The sequence below is a fragment of the Gasterosteus aculeatus genome, chromosome 6, assembly GCF_964276395.1.
Source record: "Gasterosteus aculeatus chromosome 6, fGasAcu3.hap1.1, whole genome shotgun sequence".
NCBI classification, from domain to species: Eukaryota; Metazoa; Chordata; class Actinopteri; order Perciformes; family Gasterosteidae; genus Gasterosteus; species Gasterosteus aculeatus.
The window spans coordinates 601,662-624,748 of NC_135693.1; the positions used below are offsets into that span (position 1 = coordinate 601,662).

General features: G+C 44.1%; 2 protein-coding genes and 1 long non-coding RNA gene across 4 annotated transcripts in view; 2 read left to right on the top strand and 1 right to left on the bottom strand.

Annotated features, from left to right (window-relative positions):
- LOC144409474 (uncharacterized) overlaps positions 1–8,723 on the top strand; it is a 169,704-nt gene extending 160,981 nt beyond the window's left edge. The window contains exon 2 of the long non-coding RNA XR_013467929.1: positions 6,676–8,723. This is a non-coding gene — a long non-coding RNA (uncharacterized LOC144409474). The remainder of the gene's footprint in view (positions 1–6,675) is intronic.
- Positions 3,783–5,940, bottom strand: LOC120821078 (heme-binding protein 2). The gene is made up of 4 exons (XM_040179465.2): positions 5,623–5,940; positions 5,399–5,507; positions 4,316–4,466; positions 3,783–4,156 (listed from the first exon to the last, which is right to left on the bottom strand). The coding sequence occupies exons 1-4, from the start codon at positions 5,785–5,787 to the stop codon at positions 3,979–3,981; spliced, it is 603 nt and encodes a 200-aa protein (XP_040035399.1). The 5' UTR covers positions 5,788–5,940; the 3' UTR covers positions 3,783–3,978.
- Positions 8,724–10,713: 1,990 nt separating the features above from the next.
- LOC120820902 (uncharacterized) overlaps positions 10,714–23,087 on the top strand; it is a 49,710-nt gene continuing 37,336 nt past the window's right edge. Inside the window, exons 1-2 of one of the 2 annotated variants that reach the window (XR_013467927.1) lie at positions 10,714–11,258; positions 11,970–13,001. Coding sequence is in view for 1 of the 2 variants with exons in the window: in XM_040179136.2 (XP_040035070.2) it covers positions 11,067–11,258; positions 11,970–12,990 (1,213 nt within the window). In the remaining variant the exon portion in view is untranslated. The remainder of the gene's footprint in view (positions 11,259–11,969; positions 13,002–23,087) is intronic. The other variant, XM_040179136.2, reaches the window with a different exon arrangement.

The window sequence follows — 23,087 nt, forward strand, 5'->3', positions numbered from 1 at the left end:
TTATCACTGGTTTAGTGGATATTCTTGATATTCTTGTCTCACTCTCTGAAAAAGACATTGAGATCGGTGGAACCACCATTGCAGTGGTTTCAGTAAGCAGCCGGTGCATTTTGTGGTTTATTTAAAAAAAAAATTGTGGATTTTCCGATCAGAGTGAGTCCTGGTCTCGTCGGGCCGTTGGTCTCGGTCTCAACCCCCCTCAATGGTAACTCTGGCTCGATGAGGTCTTTGTTGTCACTTGGTCTCGGTTAAGTTGGTCTCAAACACTGTTGTGTGTATTTGTGCAAATAATGCTCTGCAATGGGGTGAACAAAACGAGATGTTGGAGATGGATATGAGAGAACAGTTATTATGGGCTCTCATAGGCGTGCATGTATGACAACTCACGCACACACACACAGCTGACTGCATTAACATTGTATTTCCTTGGAGCCCTTTTCTCCACAGAGCAAACTCTATTAGTGGGCACTTTCCCTCGGGGCTGACACTGACTTCTCCTATTAGACTCCACCGTCCTCATGAGGACACACACACAACCACACATAGACGGCTCTAGCAGGCCTGTATGTGCGTCAGAGAAAGAGAGAGAAGGTCTGCGTTAAGCCTTTCAAGCAGTTAGACGCTCTTTTACAAACGTGTCACGTTCATAGCCCTCGTCGTCGGTTGGGTTGTTTGGGTTTAGATTTGAGGAGTGAGATTAGTTCAGGTGAGGAATGTCAGGGTAAACCAACCTGAGACCTCTCTTTGCATAATAATAGACCAGGTGTGAGCAGTTTTTGCCCGGGTCAATGTGTACAGGTTGGTGTTCAGGATCCAGATGCAATACGACAAGTACAGTTAATCGTTTGAACATTTCAATCTGCTTCCGGTTGACAGGCAGACAGAAACCAGAGGAAGCTCAGCTAGAACTCGAACCCTGGGACAGAAGACAGCGTTCTTGCACCATTTCAAAAGTAAAATGTCATGCTTTTTAAGACCTCAACAAATATAATTTAAGACCCCAAAATGTCACAATTTCTTTGGAATACACAATTTATTGCCTCCTACAATGGAAATCAAAACTTTTTTTCAAATTAGGAGACCGTATAATAACTGACAATAACCCTTCCAACACTGTTTGGCCAATATAGATGTAAACAATCAAAGTGATTCCTTTGTGATGCAGAACAGAGCCAATAACACACATACGTTTGGATTACACTAAACAACACAACGCATTGCGAATCGGGAACATGGCAGCAAAGACGCCACGTATGTCACCATTACATGTGAATTGTGCCTCGTCACAGTACCTCGGCCTTTTGGGTGTCTGGTGCTGAAATGAAACTTGTTACAGCTGACTGAGAGGTGGCGTGTGAACTTGTAACGTCGTTGCAGGGATTACCCTGGCCCCGCTATGGCTACGGCTAGCTGCTGCAACGTATCGCTGGTGCTTTCCTCCTTTCATGTGCGACTCGACGGCTTTGAGCCCCACGGTCGCTAATAAAAAGGTCTTTTTGCAGAGTTTACACATCGCCTCATTGTTGTTTTCAATCGGCTGCCACCGCCTCCTAAACGCGTCCTCTTCCATCCACTTGTCGTTAAATTTGCACTTCCATCTTCTTTGCATTTTCAACCTCACATCGACAGCCGCGTGATGGCGACACGCAGCCTGACGTCAGCGTCTGTAGCCGACGTACCGTAAACAGATATTCAATTGCGGAGACTCATTTCGCACTAAATGAATCATTAGATGTTTTACGATGCGCCACTGTGCTTTCTCATCGGCATTAAGCGCACCGGCAAGAAAAAATTAATACCTACAGCAACTTTACGTGAGATTTAAGACAATTTAAGACCTTAATTACCCAAATTTTAATTTAAGACTTTTTAAGGACCCGCGGGAACCCTGGAAGACCATGGCGGTTGTCCGGGGGGCAAGTCGGCGAAGTCCAACCGTGAAGTGTGAAGCTGTAGCTCGAATCCTGAAGGGAGTGAGTGCAGTTATGAGGAGAGCTGGCGAGGTGGGTGTGACTAACATAAACTGAATGCTGATTGGGTGAGTGAGAGACACAGTGGCAGCGGAGAGGAGAAGCTAAACTGTGACACAATGGGATTTTCTCACCTGCACTCCTCTTTTTTAAATCATATCATATATGTACTGGTGTACGGGTGTTTTTTCTGAATCACGTACGTTTTTTCAAAGATGCACACACGGTTGATTTGCACGTAAAAGAGTAGGTGAATAAGGTGAATAAGGCCTTATTAAGTATGAGTCATGCAGTCATGCGCCTCTACCTGTCCTGCAGCGTTCTATAAGTAGTGTTACCTGCCTGCTCTCTGGGATCAGCTTCCCACTCTATAGTGGGAACAGTTGCTGTGGAGACTGGGTGAGTCCTACTAACACACATTTACATATCATTGTGCCCCTCCACTGGTGGGGGGCACGGTGACGTGCCGCTGTGGTTCAAGCTTTCTACGGATGTGGTGGGTCTTTGTCAACGAGTCTTGCTGTACATGCAACCCCGTCTCCCCCATTATAACATCTTCTTCAGGTGAGACAAGCCTTTTGCAGGATTATGTTCATACTTTTGAACATGTGGGAATTGAAAAAAAATGATTTGAAAAAACACAAACATAGAAAGTGATTTCGTTGTCCGGAGAAATACTTTTTTCCCAGTGAGAAGAAAAATATGGAAGATTTCTTTTCCGCCAATAAATAGCATTTGCTGACTATTTTAGTGGCACAGTGTTATATTTTATTACTTTACAAGTACTTACAAGCCCATCTTACCAAAGGTCAAGTTTTTTTTGGTACGTAATGTTAGGGAGACCAGCCAGGTTAGAAGGGTTAGGGGGCTACAGTCATTGGTGGGCAGCCTCTGGTACTGTATATCATTCCCAATGCATACGTGTCTGCTGATTAGGCCATTACATACTATCTGTATGTAGTTGTACACACTATGTGTATATAGTTGTACATACTATCTGTATATAATGGCATACTCAGTACCTCTCTACTCTGCCAGCACCCTCACGGATTCTTATGCTCGACATGGGAAACACGCGTTGACATAATACTGGGTGAGAAGATGCTGTTTGGTATCAATACGTCTCATTGGTTGAGGGCACCATCTAGTGTTAAACACCAGACATCACACTCCAGTGAGGCCAGTGGTCCTGGAACTCTGCAGCATCTTTAACCAGTTTCCCATTTCTAGTCTTTTTTTCTCTTCAGTGACTTTGTAAAGCTCTTCTACTCTAAACACACCAAGACCTCAAGGAGCACCATGGAGAGAGTCAGGCTGGGATTCGGGGACATTTTGGGGCTTTTGGAACTGCAATTACATAAATTCTAAACAACGCTCAGAAACCCCCCCATGCGTAATCCATCCGCAGAGGTATTACCAGGAGGAGTGGACCTGGTTTTCCTTTCTTTGTAAATGTTGGTCTGTTATCGTATTAAAGTTGAGAGGAGTAGGTAATGGAGCCTCCCCGTTGCTCTACCCTATAGTGTATGTAGTCAATATGTCCGTTCCTCACAACGTGATTGGTGGATGCCTTTATTCCGGTGTGGAGGCTCCAAAAGAAATCGACCCCATAATGAGAAATAACGTGCAGTATACTGTTGTGTAATGTTTTTCTTTCTGTGTTTAAGTACTGATTTGAGATCATATTCACAACTTCCTTCCAAGCCTTTGCACAATACGATACATACTAGGAAGGAGGTGGCAGAGGTCCATGACATTGAGTGATTGCCAACTTGGGGAGTTCCTGTAATCAACTCATCAGGGACAAAGACAAAGGCTCTCAACTGTTTATTCTCAGTTACTGGCAGAGGTGTCATCAGACAAAATGTGATTAGAATGTGGGAAGGGCAGATGAGAAACCGGTTTGGAGCTTTAGAGCCAAGATGTCAGATCACAGCGACCTCAGTGAGGTGTACACAATGTGTCAGTATGTCACATTTACTCCAATATCTACCATACGCCACACGTTTTACTGGGTTTTCTCGATCCAGACCTCATTGTGGTGCGTGAGGGACCAATAGCTGTCATAGCCGGCCCAAGTGTAACTGTTAGGGTCAGCGGCGGTTTTCCCAGCCTTGATCAAAGCGTCGTACAGAGTCTTTCTGTTGTCGCGACCTCTTGCGATGCTCGGAGTGCCGTCATAGGACCTTTTATATAAAGTAGAAACAAAAAGAGAGAAATGGTTTAGGATTAAAAGCATCACTTGGTTCAAGTCTCAGTCAAATCTTGTAACTTGTGACCTGAAAAAATGCTACATACTTGAGTTAAAGTGTTTAATGAATTAAAAGGTAATAGGCAGTGGTCACCTGACATAAACCGTGACCTCCGGTCTGCTCAGCAGGGTGACTGATGGATCAGTGCCGTCCATCAACGTCGAGTCAGCGGGAACAAAGTAGGAATAGGACAAATCAAGGCCATTTGTGTAGTTGATCAGAACCGGCCATGTGTCAGCATCAGCTGGGGGGGACAGGCAGGGGAAGACGCAGGCACACGTTAGGGGGGTGTCCTCAGCCACGGGACGTTTGGACGGACAAACTCATGTGAATGAATACAACCCTGTTGCTAAAACCCCCCAAAAACAAACATCAAACCATGACATGTGATGAGTGTCATACCTGCAGAAACGCAACATGCCACAGACATTTCGTCATGTTTGGGAACTAGAAATACTTTGTGCTTGTGTTTAGTGATGAAATATACGTATAATGTAACAACAATATATTACGTCGTCATGCTTCAGTTTTGGATAAAACCTTTTCTGAAAGAACATGAAGAAATGATGGAAATGTTCCAAAACGGCACCAGACTGAAGTAGTGAAGTCAGACACAAATATTATTATTATTATTATTATTATTAAAAGGTATTAGGTCAGAAGCATCTTAACACCTCCTTTTCCTCTGATACCAACATCATCAAACTCCCCCATCCACCTCCCTGACCCCCTCTCTGCCTCCTCCCCCATGCCCCCCCCCCTCCTCTATGCCTCCTCCCCCATGCCCCCCCCCTCCTCCTCTATGCCTCCTCCCCCATGCCCCCCCCCCTCCTCCTCTCTGCCTCCTCCCCCATGCCCCCCCCTCCTCTCTGCCTCCTCCCCCATGCCCCCCCCTCCTCTCTGCCTCCTCCCCCATGCCCCCCCTCCTCTCTGCCTCCACCTACTCTGTTTGTTCTGTGGGTTTAACAGATCACATTGTCGTCCATTAGGTGAGAAACATCTCACCTGCTGCTTTGAAGTCGAGTAAAAGGATTCAATATGGCGATGAACCGTATAAAGCTGCTACTCTCTAATGACCACTTTATTCAGAGTGATAACTCATCGGATACAACGGCAAATAAGACGTAAGCGTCACAGAACCACAATGCGTTGAGACTTTGGCTTTCACCAACATACTTGCGACCTTCTCCAGCCGGTGTTTTGCAGCCAGTAGATCAGTGACTGTGGCTCCTCCCATCGGGGTCGTAAGCCATTTAGCCGGAGCGTACAAACGCTCCTCAAAGTCCTACACAGCGGGAACATGAAGCATGATGCAGACAGAAAAAGAGCGATGCCGTGTGCGTGTGTGTGTGTGTGAGCGTGTGTGTGTATGTGTGTGTGTGAGCTGCTCTGAAACATACCTGGTGCGTCTCAACCACGGTGAACGGAGGACACCTGCCATGACAAAAGGGCGGAGGGATCCAGTCCTTTCCCGCACACGCCGACACCAGGACGAGCAGGACCAGCGGCAGCTCCATCATGCAGGACTGTGAGAGGATCTGGCTGGAGACGCGGATCCCTCTCATTTAAGCTGATTGAGGCATCTCGTCAGACCGGTTCATCCGGCAGCACCGGCCCGTCCACATTGTTCCGCTCACACACTTCTTGTAAAAGAACAGGAACTTTTAGTGGTGTAGATTATGAGGCTCTTACTTCGGAGATAAGCTGAAGCTTTCTCAGAGGGGTCAGGATAAAGACACAATGAGGAGACAGAAGCCGATATAACGTGTCCTTCAGAAAGAACAAGAGGTGCTCAGCTTCAGATGTGTTTTGTCTTTTTATTCAGTTGTATCTGTGTGCAGTGATCTCATTGGAATTGGAAAGAAGGAGACAACCGTGAGACACAAATATACACGTGCCACCCTCAGGGCTCCTCACCAACGTCTACTCGTTCACATTTCTGTTTGTACTTACTGAAGTTACAAGTTGTATTGCTCCTCCACTACATTTCATCATTGTACTACAAGCTATTTATCAGCATATAGAATATGCTGCTACAGATGTAACTTGTATCTGACATCAGTAAGCATACGCATATGATATGAATCTATGGTACAAGTGAAGAACCCATACGTCAAGTCTTTTTGGAGGGAGACAGTTTCTTCGTGTCCGTGGCGTTGGACAGAACCAGGATAAGGCCCAATAAACATGAAGTCACGGGCGAGGGACGACCATGACCTGCTGCAAAGACAAGTACTAAACCGCTGTGTTGAAGGGGTGAAGGCTCTTGATGTACTTCCTCCTGGAGTATTAGGGATTACAGTTTTTGCCCATTGCTTGAACACTATAGACACAGGCTTAAACAAAGTGTCACTATACCTTAAACAAAGTGTAACTATACCTTAAACAAAGTGTCACTATACCTTAAACAAAGTGTAACTATACCTTAAACAAAGTGTCACTATACCTTCAAGTCAAGTCAAGTCAAGTCATTTTATTTTGTATAGCCCAGAATCGCAAATTACAAATTTGCCTCAGAGGGCTTTACAGTCTGTACACATACGACATCCTCTGCCCCGAAACCCACCATCGGCACAGGAAAAACTCCCCAAAAAATGAAAAAACCCTTACAAGAGGGAAAAAAAAGGGAAGAAACCTTAGGGAGAACGTCAGAGGAGGGATCCCACTCCCGGGATGGACAGACTACAATGGATGCCATGTGTACAGAATGAACAATGTATAATACATGCAATTCCTATGACAGAAATGATTCAAGTAATTGTGAGTAGTAAGCCAGGCGCACAGCAGGACCACTGCAGAGGCAACCACCATCAGATAGAACCACCATCCACAGAATCCTGTGGGGAGGGAGAGCACAGAGATTTTAGGAGAGGGTAATGTCGGTTTATGAGTAAAGTAATATTATTAATATCTAAAATAATGATGATGATGATGATGGCAGCAGCAGGCGTCAGCATGGCCACGGTAGGTGTCAGGACCAGGGTCCCGAAGGAACCACGATCTATGGACCTGATAGGGGCGAAAGCACAAAAAAAAAAAAACTCCCGGAAAGAAGCTGAATTAGTCATGTGCATTAATAAAACTTGAATTATGGTAGAACGAGAGCGTGAGAGAGGAGCTCGGTGTGTCCTAAGAATTCCCCCGGCATTCTAAGCCTATAGCAGCTTAACTAAGGGCTGGTCCGGACTAACCTGAGCCAGCCCTAACTATAGGCAGAATCAAAGAGGAACGTTTTAAGTTTTACTTTAAAAGAGCTGACCGAATCTGCCCCCCGGACTGAAAGTGGAACCTGGTTCCACAAAAGAGGAGCTTGATAACTGAAGGCTCTGGCCCCCAGCCTACTTTTTAAAACCATAGGAACAACAAGTAACCCAGCATCTATGGAGCGCAGTTGCCTTGTAGGGCAATACGGTGTTACAAGCTCTTGAAGATACAACGGTGCCTCACCAGCAAGTGCCTTGTAGGTGAGGAGAAGTACCTTAAAATCTATTCTTGATTTAACAGGGAGCCAGTGCAGAGAAGTTAATACAGGAGTGATATGATCCCTTTTCTTAGTTCTTGTTAATACACGTGCTGCAGCATTCTGAATCAGCTGGAGAGGCTTAAGAGATTTATAAGAGCAGCCTGATAACAAAGAATTACAGTAGTCCAGTCTGGAAGTGACAAACGCATGAACTAATTTTTCTGCATCACTTTGAGACAGGAAGTTCCTGATTTTTGATATGTTACGTAGATGGAAATAGGCAGTCCTTGAAGTCTTCTTTATATGCGAGTTGAAGGTCATATCCTGGTCGAAGAGAACTCCCAGATTCCTGACGGTGCTGCTGGGTACCAGAGCAATTCCATCCATAAAAACTGTATCACGCGACAGCTGGCTTCGAAGGCGCTCTGGGCCTATCAGGATAACTTCCGTTTTTTCTGAGTTTAGCATCAGGAAGTTGCCAGTCATCCAAGTTTTGATGTTTCCAAGACATCCTTGGAGTCTAACTAACTGGTCCGTCTCTTCTGGCTTGATCGACAGATACAGTTGAGTATCGTCTGCATAACAATGGAAGTTTATGCGGTGTTTCCTGATAAGATCGCCCAAAGGAAGCATATAGAGGGTAAATAAAATCGGTCCAAGTACAGAACCTTGTGGGACTCCGTGACCAACATTGGTGGTCTTTGAGGATTCACCGTTTACAAGCACAAACTGGGATCGGTCCGATAGGTAGGATTTAAACCAGCTGAGTGCAGTTCCTTTGATACCAATTAAATGTTCTAGTCTCTGCAACAGGATACAATGGTCTATGGTATCAAATGCGGCACTGAGGTCCAGCAAGACAAGAAAAGAGATGAGTCCTTGGTCCGATGCAAGTAGAAGATCATTCGTAATTTTCACCAGTGCGGTTTCTGTACTGTGATGCACTCGGAATCCTGACTGGAAATCCTCGAACAAAGCATTGTTTTGTAGAAAGTCACATAATTGATTTGCGACGGATTTCTCAAGGATCTTAGAGAGCTTAGAGACCTTAAACAAAGTGTCACTATACCTTAAACAAAGTGTCACTATACCTTAAACAAAGTGTCACTATACCTTAAACAAAGTGTCACTATACCTTAAACAAAGTGTAACTATACCTTAAACAAAGTGTCACTATACCTTAAACAAAGTGTAACTATACCTTAAACAAAGTGTCACTATACCTTAAACAAAGTGTCACTATACCTTAAACAAAGTGTCACTATACCTTAAACAAAGTGTCACTATACCTTAAACAAAGTGTAACTATACCTTAAACAAAGTGTCACTATACCTTAAACAAAGTGTAACTATACCTTAAACAAAGTGTCACTATACCTTAAACAAAGTGTAACTATACCTTAAACAAAGTGTAACTATACCTTAAACAAAAGCGCTGCTTTGCACTTTAGTTGCAATTCTGTAACACACTTGCTCCTTTTTGCAACACACTTGCTCCTAGACACTACAAACTATTTCATATATAAGACACTTTAAATCCCAGGGTACCATTGGGAAAACACATCTATTCAAAATACAACACACATTGGTTGATTGAAAAGACTTGGACACACACCTGCAAACACTTACTTACACACTGAGCACTGAACAGCTACAAAAAGGCCCCAGTTGCAGTAACACGTTTAGAGAACTTTGCAAGCATGGAGGCAGAGAGCTGGAAGCAGAGGACGAGGACGAGAAAGACCGAGACAGAGGGGAGGACGTGGTCGAAGACGCCACACGAGGACCATTATTTCGGATGACATAAGAGCAACTTTGGTGGACCAGGTCATAAACCGTGGCCTGACTATGAGGGAAGCTGGGCAGAGAGTCCATCCGAATCTAAGCCGTTTCACAGTTGCCTCCATAATAAGGACATCAGGTATGTCTTCAACTCTATACTCTACTCAGACTGCCTCTGGAGTATTTACAGTACTGTACCGTATGACATGTAGTGTTTCCATGGTGGCTAATGCTCCTTTTCCAACCAAAGTGGTATTTTGTGAAACACATTGTGATAACGTGTTGATGTGTCAGTACTGTGTATGGTAAATACAGTAAAGTTGTGTAGCACAATGTACTAATGTAATGATTTTGAATTGAGTATTTCATGTTTTGGTTGTTGCCCTCTGTGGAATTGAATAAAAACATTGAAAACAAATGACTGCAGTTTTTTATATAAAGTAGACTAGTGTGTTGCTGCTGATCTGAAAGTGTATTCATATGATGCATGTATGTGTCATATGATGCATGTATGTGTCATTTTGTCATCAGTTACATTTTGACAAAGGAATGTTAGGTTTTAATAGTAGAGTTTGAATTTGACACAGATGTGAACGGTATATTTACCAGTGTTGTGTCATGTTTACTTGTGTGTAGAGTTTTGCACAGCAGTAGAAGAAATCTGTTATTTCATTTGACCTCATTCGGTTTTCCTGATGATTTCTGTGCTTTTGGTTTTTGTCAAACTGCATCTGTGCTAAAACAAAGACTTTGATTCCTTTTTTTTCGATGGCGTGAACGACGCACAAAGACAGTAAAGGTGAGGGAAGTGTTGGATAATCCGCCGACCTGAATGTCTTTAACTTTACCTCCCATTGAGAACAGTGCAGAATATAGACTCACTGCAGACAGAACTGGCCGACTGCCGACATTGTTTCAGGTTAAATCCTTTGTGCTGGTGTCACCAAATGTGAGCAGACTGTAATTATATCATCACGCTATTCTTGTAGGGTTGTTTTGCAGCGAGTGTGTAAGTTTTTTTCTACAGATCTTAAAGATGTTTTCTGGTTTCTTCTGAGATTCCTGTCACAGGGGCTTAAGAGGACAGGAACGCAGGGTGTGTTAAACTAAATCATACAGAACACGTGCTCTGTGGAACGATCCACCACATGCATCTTCTCCTCCATCCGCAGCAGATGGCGCAACTTGACAACGATGCGTCAGAGAGACCGAGGGACGCAGCGGGGGGGGGGGGGAGGAGGGGAGTCCCTTCTCCACAGTAACGCACCTCGTCTCCCCGGCCATGCACCTGCAACCTGATCCTGCAGCCCCCCCCGTTCTCCTCCTCCTCCTCCCGTCCGCGTCCCCGCCGCTCGCACAGCGCCGGTAGTGCGCACGGAGCGGCCGGCATGCACCTGCAGAGAGCGCCGCCCCGAGCCGTCGGAGGGCCGCGGTGACTGCGGGGAAATAGCAGCAGGAGCACCGGGAGCCGCAGCATGGGCGTGGGGGAGAGCGATGTGATTCCACGGGCGTAGGAAGGGTGGGTGGAGGGGACGGGACCCAAGCAGCGTTTTGGATCGGGATTCTCTTGATCCAGTACTTCCTGGTGTGGTTGAAAGGATGGAGAACCCGGCGGAGGACAGTTCCAACATGAGCGACGAGGAGCTGCTGACGCGGGGCAAAGAGGAGCTGGTGCGCTGGCTGCGGAGGGCGGAGGCGGGGAAGAGGAGCGCCATCATGGACCACGGAGATCGGATGCGGGAGGTGAACCGGAGACTCCAGCAGCACCTGAACGAGATCCGGAGCTTAAAGGTGAGATGACGTGTGTGCACATGTAGTGCAAAATAGTCACTGAATAATAAAGGTTATAATATCATCAAACCTGTTGCTTACAGACTACAGACGTGTGTGGAAGGATGGACACGTGGATGCTTGAGATCATTTCTTATATATTCACTACATGCAAAATGTCATTTGTGTTACTGAACATATAAGAATAGTAGATAACTTTGCTGGTGTGTAGCCACCGGTTGGACTTTGTGTTTAGAATAATACCCCAATGTCAAGAAACCAGTGATCATCTCATTCACGTCACAAAATGTATCACCTGCTAGCTTTTCAATAAAGAAATTCAATAATAAAGAATTTTATTTCTCACTTGGTCGGATAAAAGCAGATCTTTGAAGTTGGGATAGTTATTCCAGTTTGAATTGGCAGACTAATACAAAGTCCTGATATATCCTGGTTAATGTGGCATTTCCTCTATCCGTGGTCTGGCCTATAGAATGTCAGCAAGTAAAAAGGGGCGATAAAGCAGCCAAATGGGAGAAGTCCGAACCAGAGAAGACACAAACTCCAAACAATCATCACAACGGTTACAGATTAATGTCGATGGACTTTGTGGTTTCAGCTGAGAAGCACAAACAGAACTGATGCCCGCTAGTCTCACTCATCACATCATCAAACCCAACGAGAGTGTGCATGGAACCTCACAGTGCTGTGTGTGTGTGCCGTATAAACCAGGACGTGAACCAGAAACTGCAGGAGGACAACCAGGAGCTGCGGGACCTGTGCTGCTTCCTGGACGACGACCGGCAGAAAGGGAAGCGGGTGTCGCGGGAGTGGCAGCGCCTGGGCCGCTACAGCGCCGGCCTGATGAGGAAGGAGGTGTCCATCTACCTGCAGAAGCTGAAGGAGCTGGAGCAGCGGCAGGTAGAGGTTGTCCGTGAAAACCTGGAGCTCAAAGAAGTGTGCCTCATGCTGGACGAGGAGCGGGCCGCCGTCGGAGGACACGCCGTCCCCGGAGGCCCCGGACGTAGAAGCTCCATTGACAGTCAGAGCAGCCTGTCTCAGCTGGGGGGGACTTTACCGGCGCCTGGGTTGCTGCGGGACGTGGGCGATGGGAGCAGCACCTCCAGCGGGGGGAGCACGGATAGTCCGGACAACCCCCATCTTAAACCCTCCCATCTGGGTCTCTCAGCCAGCCCTGGATCGAGGCGCGTCCCGTCAGAGCACAACCACAAACCGGGAGACACGTGCGAATCCACGGGCAGGAGGCACAGCTCCACCCCAGAGTACAACACCTTCCCCCAGTCCTGCCGCCCCCGCGGGGGCTCCCTCACCAACATGGACCCTCGTGGCCCTCTGGGCTGCAGCCCGGAGAAACACAGAAAGTCGCCAACGAGGCTACCGTGCACCAACGCCTCCAAACCCTGCAGCTCCCACCGGCTATCCCACAAACAACTCCTGCTGTCGGGGCAGGCGGCCGCGGGCTTCGGGAAGTCCAGCCCGGAGAGTCAGAGACACCGCTTGGTCAACATGGCGGGGGTGGGCTGCGGGGGTCCCGAGGCCAAGATGGCAGTGATGGGGACCCCCGAGCAGCTGAGGAAAGCGCAGGTGATTGTGGGTAGTCCAGAGTCTATACGCCACCACCACTTTCAGCACGGCAAGGGAAGGTATGGCAGCAGCTCCCCCGGCAGGGACGGGGGTCAGAGGAGGACGCCGGGAGAGGAGATGGCCCCCCACCACCAGAGTCTGTACAACGGTAGGCAGAGGGTAACTCCTAACTTGTATTTAATTCATAAGTCATCCATGATCCATGAGAAGAACGTTATTATGGATGTAAATTAGGTCAAAAAGAAATAGCAGAATGTGATCTGCCGTAGAAATGATAGATATCAGTTATACGTCTGTTAAGTTAAATTAAATTGTTGTAGTGTCCCAAATGCCACCATACCTGACCCAACTGAACCCCCTGCTTCTGCAGAATTTGAGACTGAAACCCAATCAGATAAAAAGGCCATATTGTTTTAAGTTCTATGAATGCTTCAGGTAACCGGTAGAAACGGCCGTGTGAGCGAGTGGACAATCGTAAACGTGCCTGAGTGGCGCTTTGGGAAATGTGTCAAGAGGCACGAGCGCCTTTAATTGGGAGAGAATCTGGTCATTTTTCATAATAATAAAACTAAAAAATTGTTATTCTCTCTGTGTGGCCGATACCGGTCCGCGGCCCGGTGGTCGGGGAGCAGTGATTGACAGGTTGCTCCCACGCCGTTGACCAATTTATGTGTTGTTCATTGTTTCCGTCCAAGAACTTTATCACGGTGGCTTTTCAATTTGTATTTTTTTTACTGTTTGCAAATGTCTTACATAGTTCCACTGTACTCCTCAGACCAATGAGTGGGGTTTATTTCCCACAACACAATGTTGTACCATTAATAATGATAACACACAGACGCAGTTAGTGGGCACGTGGCCCAGGAAGGGGCTTTACCGTTAGCTGCACCATGTGGACAACGAGAGTAAAATGTGGGAATGTCGGCGGGTCGTGTTTACTGAAGGGAGGAATGAAAAGTTTATCATCATCACGATGACACGCCTAAAGAAATGCATCCGAATCTACAGTTAGTAGAACATCAGTGGTGATGATGACAATCCCCACATATACAACCACCTGTGATCATGTGACTAGAGTTCATCACAAATCCAGCCATCTCCATGACAACTGAGGAAACCCCACCAGCTGGCAAAGACCAAGACGCCATGCGCGTTTCTCCGTTTGCACGTCCTCTCCCCCCCGTGTCATCCTGCTCACCCTTGGTGCGAGTGGAGGAGGCAGCGAGGAAGTCACAGTAAAGGATGACGCCTGCATTTCATTGTAGCTGTCAGATGAGCATGATGCTATAAGGCAACATGTGTGTATACATTCCCATCAGGGTGTCTATAAGCTGGACAACGTGGGTGATGTGACTCTCCGTAAGCCGTTTGGGTCACACTGGTACGTGTTCAGGGCCAAAATGCGTTCACACGTTCACCCTTTCAGAAACCAGAAATCAGCTGATAAGAAGTGTGTTTGTGTGTGAGATTTTAATTAGCCGAAGGGTCGAGCTAAATAAACAATGATTTTCTTCAATTGTTCACATTGAACAGGGAGCTTTTGGGCTTTTTGGGGGGGGTCAATCACAGGGCTACACAGAGACATACAACCATTCACACTCACATTCATACACCTACGGGCAACTTCGAGACCCCCAGTCAACCTGATCCCCAGAGCACGTCTCTGGACTTTTGCTCCCATCAAATATGCTGCTCCAGTCTGACAAATGGACACATCAGTTGGTCTAGAAAGCTAAAAATACTGCCATTTAACATTCTAACACCATATAGTATTTCTGTCGCTTAAATTCTGGTGTAATTACCAGGAACAATGGATTTTACACCACGTTTAGTTTTCATAATTATTTAATTGTGTGTATTTTTGTGTTGGTTAATATAAATGTGACAATGGCATGAAAGCGAGGTGCTGATCCATGAGACATCCATGAGAACTGAACATATACAGGGCTAGTGGCGCAATGGATAACGCGTCCGAGTACGAATCACGAGATTCCAGGTTCGACTCTTGGCTAGCTCGGACCTGCCCCATGTTCCATGTTGAAGTGTCCCTGAGCAAGACACCTATGGCTTTGGATAAAAGCGTCTGCTAAATGACCTGTAATGTAACATTGAAATGTCCTCCAATCTCGTTGGTTAATGTTCGTTTAGGGAAATAGAGGTTTGTATAAAACCTCCTTTGACTGAACGCGTGTCACAGTTACAGGCATTTATTATCTGTTAGAATGAACAGTTGCTTCATCTTTTGCTTCCAGCGCTAAGCTGCTAATCACCATGGGCCTCCACTACTAACTGAATGGAGAGAACACAAGTTAACATTATCAGTAGTAGTCGACTGCACGACTTGTCAGCTAGTTGGTGAAACCCAAACATCATATCAGACAGTGTTTCCAAGATGGACTTTATATTACGTGTCCCTTTTATCCAAAGTGATTTACGTTGCATTGTTAAGCCGTCTGTGTGGGAGCAGTGTGCTACTCCATCGTTCACCTTGTTTAAGGTCTGTGTGAAAGTGCAGATTGAATGAACATCACCTCAGTGATACATTTAAATCTTTTTCTGTGCTGTAACGACATTGACTCCTCATCGTGTCAATGCTCTTTACAGAACCTCAACCCCCCTTTTCTGCTCCATGGGAAGACGTAGTGCAGACACAGTTGCTCACACCGACCCGCCGTGATAGGCACGCATGTGTTCTGGCTACTGGCACCCGACGGCGGTGTAGGTCTGAGGTCCCAGGAAAGCATCACCCTCTCTTCTCCGTTAACCGAGCCCTTTGCTCATTTCCATCCTGACATCATTGATGATGGCCTACAAACCTGTGTGTCGTGTCTGGAAGGACAGAAGAAAATTATGAATCGTCCCTTAACTCAATATGTTAGCAGAGAAAGTCTCACTCACTCAGATCTCCCCAACGCCAGTAGGACAAATCACTGCAGCCAAATACACCACATTCAGTGCTTGTATATCCGTGCATTCTAGATGCTGTGACTTGTGCGATTGTCACATTCATTTGCACTCTGAGAGCAACGGAGTCACGGAGGTTGGAGTTGTACCGTCTTTTTCCGGCTGCAGCTGATGCTTTTTCTCTGGTGCCGTCCAGCAGTAATGATCCTTATAGTGCTGAGTGGAGCTGCTCTCTACTGCAGCTCAGGCCGTGGGAAATAGCTTTGCACCTTGGCTGGATGCAGGATCGCTGACTCTGCTGTAACCAGGAAACAATAGTGTCTGGATTTACTGTTCCTGTAAGGCAAGACGACGCATGAATATTAATTCCTGTAGCATTTGCAGCATGCAATATGCTTATTAATAACCCAGTTGTACTGCCTGACAGCCCTTGTAGAGGAAAAGCACTGTCCAGTTCTATAGGAAATAGATGCACAGATCACAACATGACTCATATTGATACCAATTTTCAAAACGCTTATAAAGCTTCATGTTCAGGAGAACAATGGGTGAATGACAGTCAGTGGATTATTAATAAAGGTGCATGAACGTATGTTGGAATTTAACATGTAGATATATAAGGAAACTGGATTATTCTGAGGTTTAGGGGTACACATTTGAATGATCAATCAGTTGATTAATGAACAACCCCAACAAAAATATTGATAGAAGATAATAATAACCTTCTGTTGAGCTTTTGCTTCTATTCTCATCTTGGGCGTTCTCTCTACAACATTGCTTTCGCCTGCTCTACCCACATTCCATCCCCATCCTCTTCCTCAGCTTCATCAGTCTCCTTCACCTTTTCATTCATTCTAAATAATTAAAAAGGCGTGGGTGTGATTATAAGAAAACTAAATGAGCCGCAGAATGGTCGCCGAGGTTTTAGTCGAGACCCGTGCATCATCACATGTGATGTGGGAGGGATGTGCAGACAGTAGAAGGTCGAGGGGCTTGCAGTCGGCCACAGTTGAGGTCCTTTCCACTGCCGTCAACTTTAACAAGAAGAGCTCGTAAAAGTGCTTTGCTTTTCTTCCATCTGGGAGCCATCGAAAGTAGCGTCCTCAGCAGGTAGAGAAGAACACTGGGCGGTTTGCAGGGTGGCGTGAGAGAACCAGTGCCGGGCGATGTGTCCACTTTAGGCTGCATGATATTGGAAAGAGCTGACATTGCAATATTTTCTCTTTCCCGCTGAACATAGTGCCATTTGACAAAGAATGTAAGATGATTCACCCTCACATGGAGAGCAGAATAAACAGGCTGGACCACTGATAAAAAATGATAATTAACGAGGTCTGGTTAGTTCCTCATGCCAAGGTTTGGAACATCACAACAATATCTAACATGCGCTATTGAAGTAGCCAATCATTATATTAATATCTGTATTTAATCCACGGTACTAAGAATATTTAGAAACCAAATGAAAACAACAGAAAGAAAAATCTGTATGAAATGTAGCTTTGTTATTATCAATACATTTTCTGACATCACTAAAACACAACAGGTCCATTGAACCTGGGTGGCTAATTAATGTTTATTTTACACAAGCAAACTTTCTTGATATAATGATTTCTAAAAAACAGACAAATATAAATTATTTCATTGTTTCTTGAGAGAAACTTCATTCTGAAAATAGGTTGAATCGCATGCGTCCAGTTGCTGTCAGGCTACATTGATTTTAGGACTAGTTTTACAATACCAAATGCCTGACATATGATACCTTTTCCTATTGACCAAACTCCACAGATTATATTGCAATTGACAATTTAATGACGCTCCTAAAATCAACAGATAAATAATAACATTTGTAATCCATCCTATAATACATTTGTGCGTATTGGACCAACCATAAGAAAATGGCTGCCCCCTCTCTTTTTTTTTGATTATTGCCAAAAGGAATCTGTCTGCCAAACAAAAGCTTCTGACCTTTTCACTTTCTATTCAGCAAGATGATACAAATAAACAAACCGTTGGATGGTTTTTGAAGCCTGAAAGTTAAAACCGTTAATCTACGAACAACGCTACACCACCAGAATCAGAACCCTTTATTTGAGATGTTGGACAAACAGGGGATTGGTGATGGTAGCTGGTACACTGTAAAAATTAATTCAGGGGACCTTTAGTCATTACTTAAATATATATATAAATATTGTTGTGAATTAAAAAATAAAGTTCAGAAATACAATTAGAGTTTTTACTTATAATTGTCATTTTATTGAGCTCCTATTGATTCAATATACAATCATGACTTGATTATGAGTTATGAATTTAAAATTATCAGTTAATCAAAACATAATTTAATTTGAACTTGATGACGTGAAAACAGCCCACAGTTTCCCGCTTCTGCTCAAAGGGACCAATCTAACGTGAGCGAGCATATTGAAGGTTCATCGAAGCGTTGTGGTGAATGGTAAGTCATTTTATGCTTAATTACACATATTTGCATTGGTGCAAGATTTTGTTGCTGATAGCCTACTTTAAGACAAAGATGCAACATTCTATCTCTCCGGATAGCAGGCGAGACGCTCTGGTCAGCTCGCCACTGCGTTTGTGTGCACCGCAGTCCGGTTGCAACGGACATGGAGCCGCCATTTCCGCGATGCAGTAATAATGGGACTCTTGTTATGGTTACTGTGGTACAGACCATTTTTAAAACAGGGGTGTCCACACCTTTTCAGGGGTGCTAGCGGAGGCGGGATGGGCTGACGGGGGCTAATTAGCATTATTAGTTTCGGTTCTCTCCTGCGGTAACATGTGTGACGTCACGTCGAGATCGACTGGTAGATATGACGGCAAATAACTGTCAAGATTAGGGAGCGCAAATCAGGTTGATGTGCACGCGTAAATCAAACATCCGCGAGCAAAAGTCCGTCTCGCGCGAGATATTTGCTCGCTCGCGGAACGTGAACTTCCTTGCTCGCGAGGTGAATCTCTGCTCACACTCGAAGGTGTTTTCTACGCGCTCGCTGTTGTTCTTTTTGACAGTAAGAGGGCGGAGCAGACCGAAGCCGCTGCAAACATTACAACGTAAGTAATTGAGTACGCTTTTAATTTTTCATTTTGTTTGAACTGCATGTCTCTGTAGCCTTCCCGCTTGGAGATATGGCTGTTTCAATACACCAGCCTCCGCTATGCGTTGAAGTACGTGGTCACCCTGCATTCCCTAATGCACATCACTCTGAAGAGCTTGAGCTATGTATTTTACGCATCCTAACACCTTTTAATTTCCTTAACAAGGATGTGGAGGAGCTCGACGTAGACCTTGCAACGCAAGTGATGAAGATTGCCATCATTGGTGATGGACGTGTGTTACGGCCCTTTTGTAGACTCCAGGACAGTAAAACAACAATCAAAGAAAGGTGACAGAGTCAGGGTAAAAGGTGTCTTTCTAGTTTTTATTCTTACACAAAAAGATGGCTCCCAACAAGAGGGAGGGAGATGGTGGAAGATGGGACCTACAGGTTGTGCCAAACAAATGAAATGAATATAACAAAACGAGGCCTAGCTCACCACTGGCTCTTCATCCAAAACAAGTCAAACAAAATACCTTACCTGCTTCTCTAAAAAGGACTAAAGGAAAACGTTACACAGGAGGCAACAACCACTACACCTAGTGTGTCTATACAAAGGTATACCTACGTGCAAGAATGTACAGGGTACCCCAACTTACTAAGGTCCTCAACCTCCACCTTACCAAACTCCAGTTTTGCCAGCAGCCAGCTAAAGCTCATGTACAGGAAGACTGGCCACCAGCCCGCAGCACAGAACACACCCACTTCACTTCTCAGGAGTCTTCCTTTATGGACTGCCACCGGAACTGCTGATTGCTTTCCACCTGTGTTTGGAGTTGGCCAATCAGCATAATCACTGGGGGAGAGAAACCAATGAGCAGGAGGGAGAACGACAAGAACACATGCAGACCGTCCCCGTCTGGCATGTAACAACGTGCAACCATCGTAGTCGAGGGAACCAAGATCCTGCAGGGGATTGATGTCGCCAGATCCTGTGCTTTGCTGATGGGAGTAATTTATGCCCTTAACCTTAGCTATCCCAAGCACTTGAAATTTACCTTTTGAGGTATATCTGAAGCTATGTCTTGAGCTCGATGGACAAAAAGCCAGCTCTAAAGTAACAAATCTCAAGTACGGTATTTTCTAGAGTAGACTTGATCGACCATGTGTGAGGGAGAGGCTCACATCACACGCACAACTCGCTTGTTCTTTTTTTCTGAGATAATATTAATACCTACAGTACTGAGTGAAAACCAAATCAGTGTAATCAGAATTGAAAAGGATGGCCTCTGTTCTCTGAGGGTGTTGGTGTTATTTTGAACTTGATATGCAGTGTTTTTGCTGGAGTTAATCAGGAGGGTGAGTAGTCTGATATTGATGAGACAAGAGATGATGCGAGTACTGCCAAAGTTGATTGATAGAAAATCATTTGATGTTGAAATTTGTGTCTTTAGTATACAGCCATCTGTTATCCTTTGTTTTAAATAATTTTCATTTGTTCATGTCAAAGGATGGTGATTCATGCTTCATGTTTTACTTAATTTTATAACACTGTTTCTCATCATAAATTTCTGAGTGCATTTTATTTTGTGTCTCAGGAGAATGTAGCCTACAAATGTTTGCACAGTTTTAAGGATTTTGAGCTATGGTTAATTTCTCCCATGACCTTTGCTCTGGGGGTATAGGTGTATTTTGAACTTTATATGCAGTGCCTTCTTTTCCTGGCATTAATCAGGAGGGTGAACAGTCATATATTGAGAATAAGGATGATGATGTGAGAGTACTGCCAAAGTTGATTGAAAGACGCTTTGCTCATTTGATGTTGAAATTAGTGCCTTTAATGTACAGCCATCTAATGGTGATTAATGCACTGGGTTTCACTTCACTTTATAACACTGTTCCTCCTCATAAATTTCTGAGTGCATGTTATTTTGTGTTTGTTTATTTGTTTATTTAAAAGGATCCCCATTAGCGGACGCTGAGGCGACAGCTAGTCTTCCTGGGGTCCAAAAAAATTAAATAATAACACATAAAAGAACAGTAATCACAATCACAATTACTCACATATATCATATATAAATACACACAAAAGACAAGAACAAGTAACAATTCTGAAAGTACTGATTAAAGTAATACAAAATAATGCAAAACACCAGGACACATGATACAACCTCGCTCAACTATTCCAGACGATGTTGTGATGTTAAAAACAAATGCAGTCTTAATCTTTTTTTAAAACCAGTTTTTCCCTTGATTTCACGAACCCCAACTGGAAGATAGTTCCAAAGCACAATTGACCTATAAAACACGGTCCTCTTCATAGAGTCAGATTTAGGTAGGGGTAAAGAAATCTGATGACTATTTGCCCCTCTTGTGTAATGTGAATGCATATCTGAATAGTAAATTATATTGTCATAAAGAAATTTAGGAATCCGGGTGTTAATGATTTTATGAAAATATACTAACATATTAGCAGATAGTCTATGCTTGACCACCAGCCAAGCAAGACGGTCATGCATCTCTGCAACACTAGTTCGCAAAGAACAACCAAGAACCAGTCTTGCAGCCTTATTTTGAGCCACTTTTTTAAATGACTGCTTGCTGCAGCACACCATACAACAGAACAGTAATCCAGATGACACAAAGCCAATGTACAAACAACACGACTGAACAACCGTGAATTTAGAAATTGTGCACATTTACGCGTTACTGCTACAGCTCTACCCATTTTAGCAACCACTTTGTTGATGTGATCAGACCATGACAATGTGGAATCCAGCCAAAGTCCAAGAAGCTTCACCTTTTTTACCTGCTGTATATTTTGACCATTTACTTGTATACTAATTTTCGGATTATCAGATAGTCTATGCTTAGAACCAAATATTACACTCATAGTTTTTGAAATATTTAGAACAAGTTTATTTGTTTTGATCCAGTTATACAATTTGCTTATCTCGCAAGACAGAACCTGATTAAGCTCTGAACATGTGGGGGCTACATAATAAAGAGTGGAATCATCAGCAAACATAGTTAATGTAGCCTTACTGAGTATATACGGCATATTATTCGTAAAAATCGAAAATAACAAAGGTCCGAGGCAACTTCCTTGAGGAACACCACAATCCAGGGACTTGCTACAAGATAATACACCATTAAAATAAACTCTTTGCGACCTCTCCGACAAATAGCTCTTAAACCACCTGATTACTGATAAAGTAAAACCATAACTAATGAGTTTGGAAATCAAAATGTCATGGTCAATCACATCGAAGGCAGCACTGAAGTCTAGTAATACTGTACCCACTAGCATTGAGTTATCAATTGCTGTTAGCCAGCTATCCGACATTTGCGTCATTGCAGTGCAGGTGGAATGACCATTCCTATAAGCATGCTGAAACATCGTAGTCAAATTGTTGTTAGAAAAGTAATCTTGTACTTGCTCAAATACAATCTTTTCCAGTAATTTACTTAGAATAGGCAGAATGCTAATAGGCCTACTATTTGGGCCACATAAAGTTGATTTTGTATCTTTGGGTAAAGGGATTATCTTGCCCTCCTTCCAAAGTTTTGGACACACACCACTAATCAGACATCTGTTAAAAATGTGACAGATTGGTTTAGAAATATGTCCAGCTGATAACTTCAACAGCCGACTATCCAAGTTGTCTGTACCAACAGACCTCCTGTCTCAGGAGAATGTAGGCTACAAATGTCAGTTTTTGCACTTTTACGAATTGTGCTACTGTTTATTACAGTTACTGTAATTTGAATAAATGGCGCTAATTCATTTGAATAATACTGTCTGAATTTCTGTTCTTTTTGAGCACCAGGAAAGCGTCCCTTAGCTGCTGTCCGGTTGCAATACTTGCATTCATGTTAACAATATGTTCATATTACTTAGAAATGTGTTTTATTGTGGCCAAAAAGCTACTTCACCATACTTAAAAATCTTGTTGGATTAACTTAAATACTTGAATTCATGTTGACAATATTAAGTTCATGTTACTTAGAAATGTGTTTTATTGTGGCCAAAAAGATACTTCACCATACTTAAAACATTGCTTTGAATGAATGTAATTCTTCCAGCAGTTGGCTTAACTTAAAAAGTCTAGTGGAAAACGTTAACACGTGTTTTTGAGTTGTCCGAATGTTTCATTTTTTTAGAGTGTACATACACTGGACAATAAGACAAATACTGAAACTATAACATCACAACCATTGTAATAGCAGTTGGATTTAGCCACCACAAGATACGTCAAAATTGACAAATTTTGAATTGTAAAACAACCTG